Raw genomic sequence first — 13,705 nt, forward strand, 5'->3', positions numbered from 1 at the left:
TGCTATAATATTTCACAATGCTTAAATAACAAACATTAACATTGAAAATGTTTTTCTTACTTTATTTAGATGTTGTTTTATATTCTTGTTGTTTTTTTTAATTTGTAATAAATTACAAAATTCAATAAATTATTATCTATCTATCTATCTATCTATCTATCTATCTATCTATCTATCTATCTATCTATCTATCTATCTATCTATCTATCTATCTATCTATCTATCTATNTATCTATCTATCTATCTATCTATCTATCTATCTATCTATCTATCTATCTATCTATCTATCTATCTATCTATCTATCTATCTATCTATCTATCTATATATGAGCTTATGTCCTTGTAGGTTGTCAGTGACTCTTTGCTGGATAACTGTCAAATCAGCAGCGTTGTGTAGGCCACAGCGAGGAACTTCTTTCTTCAAAATCTTTTTTTTAAACTTGGTCTCCTGTAGCCTTTAGATTTTCACAGGATAAGACATTCTACCACACTGCAATGATAGTCAAATATTGAGATGCTCCTATTATATGGAGCAAGTGTATCACTTTAAAATCCATGCCTACAGGTGCTCTGACATGCAAACCTATATTTAGTCAGATAAATGTATATTTTTATGTGTGCTCAGTGAAGACATTGCAGGATTACATTTTTTAAAAAGAGCTCAGATCTGACAGCTGCCTGCCCTGACCAAGACTGTTGAAGTTGTTTGTCTGCCAACTGCAACAGGAAGCCAAACATCTCCTGCAGTCTGCATTAGTTCCTACAAATGATCGGATCTATAGTGTGTAAGTCACTGTTGCAGAAACAGCTCTAAAAATAGCACGAACGTAGCTAAAGGTGTGTTGCATGTTTTTCTAAAACCAGTCAGGTCCGAGCGTTGCGGCTTGGGCCCAGCAGGTATGATATCAAAGCCAAGAAGTGTTTTGATTCTGGCGGCCAGCTGGTGATGCCGGGAGACGGCAAGGTCGTCTGGGTTACGGATTGAATGCAGCAGTTTGTGGCGCTGTCTTCACCTTTATTTGTTTGTTGTCAGGCGGGTCCATCTGGCGGGCGACAGAAGGATTGCTCATGTAGAAACCCTTTTTTAAATTAGTTGTAACGCTCGCCTTTATCTGCTGTGCTACGTCCCCCTTGAGTCATTTCATGACACACTTTCCTGCTGTGTTCAGTCCGGATGAGAGGAAATGTTTGCAGAAATGCTACAACTAAGGCAGGTTACTGCAAGGAAAACAAACTTTTTTTCCTCCCTCCTTATGTCGAGCTGTGTTTTAAATTATTTTGTTGTCACATTTTACTTGTTGTCTTCCCTTCAATACAGCGCATACGTGTGTGTGTGTGTGTGTGTGTGTGTGTGTGTGTGTGTGTGTGTGTGTGTGTGTGTGTGTGTGTGTGCGTGCGTGTGCGTGTGTGTGTGTGTGCGCGTGTGTGTGTGCGTGTGTGTGTGTGTGTGTGCCGCTGTGTTTATGAGCGGTACTGCCCACCCACGGAGCTCATCAGCTCTCACCGGAGTGCGTGGAACTCAAGCCCCCGGCCAGGCCGTCGAAGAATAACCGTCGTTAAATATTCATCCTCGGTTCCCAGTGCCACACGTCTCCTCCCCGCAGCCCGACCCCTGCTGCTTTCAGCTCATGCCAGAGGAGCCGAAAAGGAATTGGGACCGTGTTGGCAATTAGGGTTAAGAAAATATAAAAGGAACTTTTTTTTTTCTTAATTCTTCTTTTAACCTATTGTCTAAGAGGATGGAGAAACGTGACTACGGAGCACCGGTGACGTCAGGACTTCCAGAGGTAGGTGTTGGGGAGCATGGATCGCACTACAACCTACACACAAGCATGCGCAGTCTACAGATGGTCTACATACTCTAATAACATTCTGTCCTGCAAAATTAATGTTTAGAACAAGAAAGAAAAAAAAAACAATGTCATTTCACCATAAATCAGCCACATCAGCTCCTTGCAAAAAGAATCAGAAGAGTTGTCCAATACTCAACTCAACTGCAACTGCAGTTTTTCGATGTAAATGTAAATAAAAAAATATTGAAAAAGTATTGCTGGTCTTCTTAATCATATGGTCCACACACTACTGCAATTTGACTAAAATATTGACACACTTACTGCAAGATAAATATGCATGAATTAAAGATGATGAGCAAATAAGCACGTTTACTTTTGCATGATCTAAAAAATTTGAAAAGAAAATGCAGAGAGGGAAGCATTTAAAAACTCCCAGTTAAAACTGAAGTTCTTTTGACTAATTATGTTGTGTTCTAACTTGTGTTAGAACTTGTGTTCTAACACAAGTTAGAACACAAGTTCTAACTTGTGTCTGGTTCCCAGACACAAGTTAGAACTTGTGTCTGGGAACCATTATGGTTGGTTTGAAACCAACCAACCATTATGTGTTTCAGTTCCAAATTGGAAGCTGGTGGGATTTGATAATTGATAAGTTGAGTGACCATGCTGTCCTATTGGACTTTAGACGTCAGCAACATGGAATCATGGTAAGAGGATGTATTGTGCGATTTATGTAAGATTTAATGTGATGCAATGATTCAAAATATACTGAACTGTGTTTTGTATTAGCTGTAAACAACATCAGCGTACAAGGAATTCTTATAAAATTCTGAAGTCTGACTTATTTGGAATTCTGACATGATTGTGCCTGTCTGGTAATTACGCTAATCAAAAGTTGTTTTTTTGTTTTTTTTTACATGTATTTCACATAACTTATGATAATAACAAAGTCCAAGTTTTGAAAGCATGGTAAAAATTCACAAGGCAAGCATGATGATATGGCACTCATTAAAAAAGTTTGAGAACCACCAACCTACTCTCACCAACAACAAATTAAGAAGGTTGCAGGAGTTGAACTGCTCCACTAGATAGCAGCAGATTGCTGTGTGTGTGTGCGTGTGCGTGGGTGTGTGTGTGTGTGAGTATCTCAGTTTGTGAGTTAACTGCCAGAGATGATCTCTTATTTCTCCCCAGGATCTGAATGCTTTTGATGAGAATCATCATGTTCACCTTTGTTGTAAATCTGCTGTGTTCTCTCAGGCGTGTATCTTGGTGTCTCTATGCTGTTTCTTCTTTACAAATTCTATCTAAACTTGGAGGACCACCTGCCAACACCAATTGCTTTGGGAAACTGGCTACCTACATTTCATCAGGTCTTTTCATTTTCTTGATCACCACGTGAGCCGCTAGACACAAAACTGTGGGGAAAGGAATAAATATTCTTGTGTAACATTAAGTCTTTTGGATGTCTTTGTGAAGTCTTGTGCACGCATGTATAGACATTGACGTGTGCTGTATGCTGGTTGGTAATAATTAGATACACTTACAATCTACAAGATCTGGATCTAGCAACCTAACACCTGTACCCTGTAGATGGACAGAACCGGCAATCTGACCCCTTCCCTCGGGAAGAAGGATAATTTGGTTGATGGCACTAATAATCACAGCCCTGTTACCGATCCTTCCCTGCCTGGAGCTTTGTGTGTTTGAGAGTCATTCTACTGTCACTGATACCTTAGAGGGAAGACGTCATATCTTTAACAAGTGTTGCCCCATTTCGTACTTTAACATATGTCAAAGTATGCTAGCAGTGTCTATATGGCTTATTTCAATTTAGTTTAAACAGAAAGCATAAAAATATTGGGCGGGGGGTGTTAGTGATAATATGGGGAATAAAAAACTTAACAGATTCAACAGCAGATGTGTGCAGGTGTTCACACACAAATTCTGTCATGCTAATAAATGAAGTCTGAGAGGGTTAATTACTCAGCATTTGTACATTTTACAGTATCTTCACTGCTAATCAAGCTTATCTTCTGCATCCCAGAAGATTAGCCAATCATGCTTTTCTTCTGTTCCTCTCCGGACGTTTTGTATTATTTATGCCCCGCCCCCTCAGCCGCTCAGCAATCTCAAGTTTCACCTGTAGAGCCAGATGACAAATTAAGGCTCCTTCCATGACCTGGGACAAGGAAGTGTCTACACAGACGCACACACCTTCACATAAGTACACACATACAACTCATTTGCCCATTTCTCTTACATGCACACTCCCTTGAGGTCACCTACTGTGCACAGGATGCAGTGTTGAGTAACGGAATGTGTTATGCTTATCACTGGAGGACATAATAAAATCAGAGGACAAGCACATTGCAACCTGAAGTTATTATTTATTTATTTATTTTTTTACTTTTTTCTTTCTTGATTATTGAAGAAGATACCTGTGATCAGACACGCTGTGTTTGAAGATTTCAGACCCCGACCACAACAAAGGCAGGTCTTCTTTATGACCAAAAGGGAGGAGCCAATAATGGAAAACTGTCCAGGTGAATGAAATTGTCAACACTGTCTTAAGAACTTAGTTTGGCTACGCATCTCTTGGAAAACAACTGAACCACTGAGGGGGTAAAGCCTTTTCTATGTTTTATGATGTTGTGTTCAGGTTTTGCATTTAGTGAAAGGCAATTGAAAATCAGTAGACAAGACTATTTTCTATTTAAATCTACAGCTAGATTAAGCTTAAGCTGTGCACTCTGATAGGCATTGGTTTAAGATCTTAGTTGTATGCAGTATTATTCAAAAATATTGTGCAATTTTCTCTTAATACTAAGTTTCCAGTATTAGTACAAAAATAATATAGAAACATCAGCGATAGTACAGAAATATCAGTGATGTTTCTGTACTATTTCGACATGGCCTTGACTAATATTTCTCCAGGTCTTTCTCCAGGCTTTCTAAAGGTCTAACTGAGTTGTAATTTGGACATTGGTGGGATTTTTTCACTTAGATTCATCCACATTTTTATGTTTAGTCATGACAGTATATTGTGAAGATGTCCTTAAAAGCAAGGATAGTGGATAAGCGGAAGAGAAAAATTACGGTCATAGATTAACAGTTTCTGAAAGTCAAGTTTTGGAAAAAAAACAACAAATAAACAAATCCTGATACAGTATTTATTTTGTTGAGCAGATATTGAGAAAATAATGTAGCCTGCTGTCTGGACAGTGTTAAATGGTTTAAAAAGTTATTCGTTATATTTAATGGAACATGGATGGGGTTTAAATAGCAGACTAAACAAAGCTTCACATGCTCTTTATTTAAGCAAAATTGGGATGTAAACCTTTGGATAAACATTTGCAATGCAGCTTTCTGGGCTAAATAAAGACAAGGACTGACCAAGTTTAGATAGTCAAAAATAAGGTGGAAGGACCTGAAAGGCAAATGTCATAGCTGATTGTCTACTGAACTCAGTGTTTTCAGCTAAAACCTCTTTTGGAATCACCTGGAGATAAAATAATATATTGTGTCCTTGTAAGCTTTGTTGTCTTTGATATATTTTTAAAACAATTAACTTTATAAGAGAGAACATTTAAATTATTTGACAGAGATAAAAAAATCTTCTTATCGTCTATTGCTGGACAGAAAATCTATTGATTCCAAAAACCCTTTCAGATGTTCATCGTCAAGTGGTGACTAGTCTCGAGGAGGACCACTCTAAAAAAAATTAACACATCTTAAGAGAAACGTTAAAAAAAAAGAGAAGGAGAAATTGAGGTTTTTGTACGATATTTTATTTCTTTGTCCAATTCAGTTTTATTCAGATACCTGTATGGAGATTTTAGTCCTTATGGTAATGAACTCTCAGACCTAAAGAAATTTAAAGCGAAGTAGGGTTATTGAATGACTCCAGATTGAAAGATCTGGAGTCATCTTACTTGAAACATTGGTTCACAATTGAGCATTTTATATATTATTTTAGGAACGAGCATGTTTATATCTGTACAGAAGCCTTCATGGGGATCAGATCTCAGCAGTGTGGAGCTGCTAAGGACGGGTGGATTGCTTCCTCAAACCAGTGGTGAAGAATCATAAAGTCACATCAAAAACAATAATATTTTTAAGGTTAGTTAAAAATGTCATTGTTTTGTGCATTACTGACAATCTAACTTTACAAACATGATACAAATTTTGTTCTTTTGTGTTTTGTGTTTAAAGGTCAACAGCATTGAACTTTGTACTGGGAGCATGGTATGCTTCTAGCAAGTGGTCAAAATGCCTGGTAAGAAAGATACTAAAAAGGACACCAAGAAAGGTGGAAAACCTGAACCAGAGAAAAAAAAAGAGGATGAGAAGAAGGCAAAAGATGACAAAAAGGGAGCAAAAGATGACAAAAAGGGGGGAAAGGATGACAAGAAGAGTGGAAAAGATGATAAGAAAGGAGGAAAGAAGGGGAAAGAGGAGCCATCTAAAGGCAAAGATGAGGGGAAAAAAGGAAAAGACAAAGGAAAAGGTAAAAAAGTAGAGTCTGAGGAGGAAGAGGTGGAGATACTGAGCGATGAAGAGGAGGAAGAGTTCAGTGAAGAAGAAGATTGGGAGGATTCAGAGGACGACAAAAAGAGAAAAGGGCGAGGGGGTAAAGACAAGAAGGGTGGGAAGTCTAGACGTGGTGACGACTCTGAAGAAGATGATGAAGACTATGATGATGCAGATGAGGATGATGATGAGGAAGTGGCTCACGGTAAATCTAAAAAAAAATCTAAAGATGATCGTCACCATAAAGGAGGAAAATCAGATGCAGATGTGAAGAAGAAAAAGGGAAAGAAGAAGGAGGAACCACTGGTTCCTGTTAAAGAAGTCCCAAAGAAAGGTCTGAAGAACATGTCAAAAATGTTCATGAAGTTTTCTGGCATCAAAAGACGCAAGAGCAGTGTAAAGAAACTGAAAAGCACATCACGTTTATTCCTTGGCTTGGGAAGGAGGAAGAGCCGGCTTGCTAAGAAAAAACGACGAAAGTCTATGATGAAAAATACCTCACGGTTTATGATGAAATTTAAAAGTAGCCAAAAGAAGAAAAAGGAGAAGGAGGCCAAAGAAAAGGCAGCAGCTGATGGAGGAAAAAAGCCAACGTACATGTTACTTCGTCTTGGAGGAGGAAATTCAAATAAAAAGAAAGGGGGATTCTTCAGAGGTCTCTTTAAAAAGCAGGATGGCACAAGTGATGACTTCAAGTACAGTAGTGTCTTACTAGGCAAGGTTGCTGCGGCAACTAATTGGCTTACCAAACGGTTTCTGTCAAAAAAAATGCAAGAAAATTCCAGGCATCATGGCTTAGAAGGCCATAGAGGAAAAACACGACAATCCAGCTCCAGACGGTTTCTGCATGGTTACCAAAACAATGGTTATACTTTTGGGGAGGAAGATGATGGATATGACCAGCACTATGTAGTTGACCAGAGAGGTTACAGGTATGAAGATGGCTATGATGATTATGGAGTTGAGTCAGCACCAGGATATGCAAGATATGGTCAGTATGGATACTATGAGAATGAGATGGAAGGGGCAGACTATCAAGACCTGGGTTACTATGAGGAAGACGGACTCTATGATACAAATGTTGAATATTATGATGATGGATTTAATGATTACAATAACCTTTACTCCTCTGCTCAAGGGTATTATGACACTGAGGAAGCTGATTATTATGGGTTCCAACAACAACAGGCAATGTATAATGATGAAGCCCTGGATTACTATCCTCAAATGCATATGGGTGGTATGTATGGAGGAGAAATAGGAGGATTTCTTGATCCTCAGGCTCAGTTTTATTATGATGAAAATGATCCAGGAGCTTACTATGCAAATAGACAATTGGGTTACTCTGACATTGGGCCTCAAGGTTATTATGGAGATCCTGCTGTAACAATGGGAATGCAAGGAGGATTTCAGCCAGACTTTCAGGTTGGATATAGTGAGCCTGGAATATACCAAGACTTGAGCTCCCAACAGACTGCATTCCCACATGGAGGCCAACAGGTCTTTGAACTTGGAGCACCAGGTATGGGTAAAGTAGGGAACCAATATGTAGGTCATATGAATCAAATTGGGGATGATTTGGGAGAAATTCAGCAAGGGGACATAACATTTAGAGTTCCTAGACCGCAAGTGCGCCTGTTTGGAAAAGAGCGATTAGATGTTCCTCTGCCTCCTCCACCTACTTTGCCTCCCGATCCTGAGTTTGAAGACATGTCAGATATCCAGTATGAAGACCAGATTCTTCTTACGCCATATCAACTCGAAGACATGTCATTTCAACAGCAAATCCCAGTATCAGAACCACAACTGCCTATGTTTCCTTTTCAACAGCAACAACTACTGTCACCACAACAGATACTATCCCCACAGCAGCCAATGATGTTTCAACAAGAGAATATGTTGCCCCAAATGATGCCCACACAGATGTCATCACAACAGCAGTTGATGCCCCAGCAAATAATGCTTCCCCAGCAGCAGATGATGTCCGAGCAGTTGTTCCAACAACAACCAATATCTCCACGACTAATTTCACCACAGGTAATTGTAGTTCTTGTCTGTCATTGCTTTAGTCCAAGATGGAATGGTATATTATACCTTAGAAGATAATACTTGGAGATATTGAGGTGTTTTGACAAAGTGCTATATGTAGAACACACAGAAAGAGATTGGGGTAGAAAGTAATGTTTTTTCCAGCCAGCCTTTGCATTGACATAGTTAGGAACTGTGGTGCTTGAAGGGGGTACAATTTTTTTCTAGCAAATTCTGAAATACTTTCCTGATAGTAATGTTTAATGAAGTTCCTCCAAACTGGAAAAAATCTAAAGCAAGCAGCACAAAAAAATTGAAATTGACCATGGTGGTGCTAAGGCCAGCTGATTGATCTGATTGTAGGACATGTAGGACAATGCACTATGTAATTTTGAAGGGAGGTGCTAAACTGCACAGGCTGTTCCTTAACTAATAGACTGCTGCATTTCACATAAGCTTTATCAGCCTAATGGTAAAAAGAAAGAATATCCTTTTTTGGATTTTAACATAAACATTATTTAGCCTTTGTATGATTTTATAATATAAAATTATACACCATGAAAGCATGTAGTGTCTTTGTTTATGTCTTTCTTCACCACTGCAGATGATGACAGACCCAATGATGACACCACAGAGGCAGGGTTACAGCCTCCCAACCATCCCAACACCAACAGCCATGATCATTAAACAAGCGACCATGTCTCCTCTCCCTACACGGCGCATGCAATCTTCTCCGACTCCATCTCGTCGCTCTGTCATTATACCCTCTCCACAAATGCAAAGTTATCCTTCAGCCATGGGTTCGCCAGTCCCCACCCCTATGGTTGCAAGAAGGCAGATCCCCTCCCCACAACCTTCCATGAGAGGTGGGCTCATTAATGCTCAAAGACCTTCATCTGTTTTGTCTAGACAGATTTCACAACCTGCTTCTCCTATGGTGTCCCCAGTTCTTCATCGTAGAGGGCAGCCTCCAAAGTCACTTTCTCCTTTGGCCAGAGTATCCTCACCCCCTTATTCTCCCCGTGCCTCCGTAATTCGCCATAGTCCTCCATCCTTGGAGAGAGGGTCAATGAGGCAGCATTCGCCCCTTTCATCACCCCACATTTCCAGGAGGATGCAAAGTCCCCAGCCATCACCCACTTCTGCTCGAAGTCCGGTGGGAGGCAGAAAGATGCATGATCCACCCTCCCTTTACCCTGGTCATGCATCGCCACCTCTCTCTCCTCAGCTAAGTCGAAGGCCTTCACCCTCACCTTCTCGCCGAAGTTTATCTCCTGCAGGGCCTCGGCCAGCTCCATCCTCCCCTACTCTTTCTCGTCGTTCAACTCGGCTGCTCAGGGACCCCACGCCATTGGCCAGGCCTAGGGCATATGGAAATGTTCCTTTAGGTACCGTCAGACCCTCACCCATGGGTCTCAGAGGGCGTCCAGTGCCCCCACCCACACAAAATGTGCGCCCGTTTCGTGCTTCTTCTGTGAGAAGTAATAGATCTTCTGTACTTACCATAGACTCCTCCCTTCAATCTTCTCCTTTTCATTCCCCTCTTATGGTCCACCAAGCTCCCCTGGGGAGAAAAGAATCTGTCCGTCCTCCTCTTCGTCCTATTGCTCGAGGGCGTCCCCTTAGGGCCCGACAGTCAATTAGAAGCATGCCTCCCCCTTCCCCGCAACCCTCCCTTAAATACATGTCACGCAGTCCATCTCCACGCCTCTCTCCTCGACTAAATCGTCAGTCCATTGTGTCAGATCCCTATGCTGATCCTTATGCTGAGCCATCACCACAATTTGTTGACCCGCCTTCTCCCATGTTATCCAGGTCTTTGCAGAACCAAGATCTTAGATTACATTCACCTTCAACCCTTAGACCACAAGCACCCCAAATGGTGGGTGTGGGTCAGATGGCTCCGGAATTAATAGAATTCCAAGGTCCTTCAATGCAAAGGCCGATGTCTGTTTATGAGCAGCCTTTGCTCCCTTCATCAATGGTCTCTGGAGCTCTGCAAAACCAAGCAGTGAGGGGAGCATCCTATGTTTCTCCACTTCAGAGACCTCAGTCTCCATATACTCCATCTGTACCTTCGTCTCCATTGCTTTCTGGAGCCATGAAACATAGTCAGGCAATGAAAGGCATGACCTCTTATCAAACTCCACAGTTACAGTCACCATATGGACCAACTGTTGTTATGCCATATGATTACATCTCTGAACCTGGCCCAACACCATTACTTCAAGATGCACTGCAAAACCAAACTGGTTTCCCCCCGCATCCTTATACTGAGGTATCACAACAACTTGTTACTCCCTCATCTCCTATGTTGTCCCGTTCTTTGCAAAACCAGGCTTTTCAACCGGATGCTTTTTCAGCACTTGCACCAGAAACCGTCCAAATGGCAGGCATAGGTTTGATGGCTCCAGAATTACTAGAACCTCATGATTCTACATTGCAGAGACTGACATCACCTTATCAGCAGCCTTTGCTCCCTCCTGCACAAATGCTCTCTGGAGCTCTGCAAAACCAAGCCATAAGAGAAGCATCTTATGTTTCTCCACTTCAGAGACCACAGTCTCCATATACCCCATCTGTACCCTCATCTCCACTACTCTCTGGAGCCATGAGACATAGTCAGGCAATGAAAGGCATGACCTCTTATCAAACTCCACAGTTACAATCTCCATATGGACCGACTGTTGGTATGCCATATGATTACATCTCTGAACCTAGCACAGTACCTTTGCTTCAAGATGCACTGCAAAACCAAACTGGTTTGCATAATGTGTCTAATTTAAAATCTCCCATAATGCAACAACGGAATCCTTATGCCCCAGCTGGGCCTCAGCTCCAGAGTGCTCTGCAACAAAACCCAAATCTCCGCCAGGCTTCCTTTCAGACACCTATGCAACTCAGACGGTCCTCAGTTGTAACTCAATCACCCTCTTCACCAATGTTGGGAAGAGCTCTGCAGAACCCACAGTTGATGCAGGCATCATACCAGCTGCCAGGAAGAACCTTTATGAGCCCGTATGCAGATCCCCGTTCTTCACCATTGCTTGGCCATGCATTGCAAAACCAACAAGTCCGGAGTGCCTCATATATAATGCCTGATGGATCAGTTATCAGGGTAAATAATATGTTCAAATAAATGTCTCTTCAAAGGCAAAAGGTTATAACTTCAATTGATATCCCTTTTATTTACTCTATCTTAAACTCAAACAGGACCCTCGTCTACTTCAGAAGCCAATGTCACCTAACCTTTCTGGAGCTCTTCAAAACCAGCATCTGAGGATGGCTTCATATACTCTTCCTGATGGCACCATTATAGATTCTAGACAAAAAGTAACCAATGACCTATAGTACTTTACATTCAGTTTAACAGTAGTTAATGTATACATCTAATTTCGATAACATATTATATTTGTAATAATATTATAAATAATTATTACACTTTTTTTTGTTCAGGATCCTATTTCCCCAAACCTCAGTAGGGCTTTGAACAACCCAGCCATACGTCAAGCTTCCTACTCTCTTCCTGATGGTACCATTGTAATAGACTCCAAAACAGAAAAGACACCCAACCTTACAGCAGCACTTCAGAACCCTTACTTGAAGAGTGCTTCGTACACCCTCCCAGATGGCACTATCATCATTGATCCACGGAAACCTACCTCTCCAAACCTGTCTAATGCTCTTCAACACTCGTCATTGCGGAATGCCTCATTTACTCTACCGCAGGGGGTTCGAGACCCAAATACTCCAGTGTCACCAAATCTGGCAAAGGTTAGCTATAAATGGATATTTTTTTCTGGTTTTCTGATGTTTCTCCATATTTTTGTCCATGTGATGTTGTAGTTCGGACATACGATTTCAAAATACTGATGTTTATATTTCTCAGTAATCTACTGCTTTATTGTTGTTGTTGCAAACACTTTGACAGAAGTCATTTGTTCTTATAGGCTCTTGCTAACCAAGCCTTGAAAGCTGCTTCATACACCCTTCCAGATGGAACTATTATTGTGGACCCAAGGAAGCCAAAGAGTCCAAACTTGACAGCAGCCCTGCAAAATCCATATCTAAAAGGGGTATCCTACACGCTGCCTGATGGAACCATCATCATTGACCCAAGAAAACCAGCTGGCCCTAATCTTTCCAAAGTATGTTTTCTTTGTTCAAAATTTGACACAAGCTGTTCAAATTGTGGACTAAATTTAAACATATGGTAGAAGCTTCAGCCTGTTGAATTTATAGAGTATACATTTTATATATTGTATTGCAGAAATATTCATAACCATTGAACTTTTTCACATTTTTGTTGTACAACATTTTAATGGTAGACCATGAGAGTTTTTACAGCTGCTGGCTGGGGAAAACAAAGGCTGTTGCCACTCGGTTAGCGACAAAGAAAGCTTCTACAGCTGTGACCTATTCACTCTTGGGACAGTGGAGGCAAAAAAGGAGAAAGCAGTGGCAGTGGCTGCTGGGATAAATGAAAGGGGAAAGTAGCAGCAGCTGCCTCTCTGCTAGTGGTGGATTACATGTGTGGGGCCAAGCTTCCACTTCTTTCAGCTTTGGGTGCTTCTCTCAGGCTTCAGCTTGGCTCACTTTGGATCCAGGGCTTCTTGAAAGAAGCAACATCTTTATCCACCAGTAATAGAAGATGTATAAGTTGTGGAGATTTATTACTGTTCTTTCACTTTCATTTTTTTTTGACTGCAATTCAGTCAGCCGCTATGTTGTTTTAAAGTACTCTAGAAAAAAACGTGGTAGGATTTTGGTATAGATTAGTAAATACATGCCAATAATCCTGAAGTAAATACTATTAATTGTGATTGACAATAAGTGGCATGATTTGAAAATTGATGTGTTGTTAGGCCTGCCCAACACCTCTGCAGAAACTCAATGCAAGACAACATGAGTAATAAATGTTGAAGCAATAATAACTCCCAAACAACATGTAAAGGGCAGAAATGCATTAAGAAATAATGTTGTGTCCAATGTGTTGATCTACACTCAGAATGAACCGTACCATGGAAGCAGAACTGCCCTAACTGCTACAAAGTGTGCTTGTTACTGGTAATATAAAATGACTAGCTTAATTGTTGCAAGAAGCCATATGACTAGGCCTGTTGCAATAAGCAATAAATCAATTGATTGCATAATAAAGTAAAAGGAGCTAAATCGCTTCCATTTGCATAATTTATCGGGTTTTTTTCTTTGCTCTCTCTCTTTCTACCAAAAATTGGATGACAAAAGTCTTCTGTCTGCTGCTTTGGTCTCAAGTAGTTATCTCTTTTAAAGACAGTTTTGTTTACAGAGACTTCATAATTCATTTTATTTGTTGTCTCTGTTTTTTGCTT

The 13,705-nt window shown here is 40.7% G+C and overlaps 1 protein-coding gene across 7 annotated transcripts in view; it reads left to right on the top strand.

The window, feature by feature from the left end:
* The first annotated feature begins 1,466 nt into the window (after positions 1-1,466).
* Positions 1,467-13,705, top strand: part of myo15ab (myosin XVAb) — a 74,300-nt gene continuing 62,061 nt past the window's right edge. For 2 of the 7 annotated variants that reach the window (XM_017307148.1, XM_017307160.1), the window contains exons 1-8: positions 1,467-1,787; positions 4,228-4,339; positions 5,799-5,915; positions 6,009-8,363; positions 8,956-11,472; positions 11,568-11,687; positions 11,811-12,128; positions 12,305-12,502. In XM_017307148.1, the coding sequence (XP_017162637.1) occupies positions 6,066-8,363; positions 8,956-11,472; positions 11,568-11,687; positions 11,811-12,128; positions 12,305-12,502 (5,451 nt within the window). In that variant the 5' untranslated portion in view covers positions 1,467-1,787; positions 4,228-4,339; positions 5,799-5,915; positions 6,009-6,065. The other 5 variants (XM_017307157.1, XM_008404861.2, XM_017307153.1 and 2 more) reach the window with 5 other exon arrangements.

This window comes from Poecilia reticulata, linkage group LG1 (assembly GCF_000633615.1).
Source record: "Poecilia reticulata strain Guanapo linkage group LG1, Guppy_female_1.0+MT, whole genome shotgun sequence".
In the NCBI taxonomy this organism is placed as follows: domain Eukaryota; kingdom Metazoa; phylum Chordata; class Actinopteri; order Cyprinodontiformes; family Poeciliidae; genus Poecilia; species Poecilia reticulata.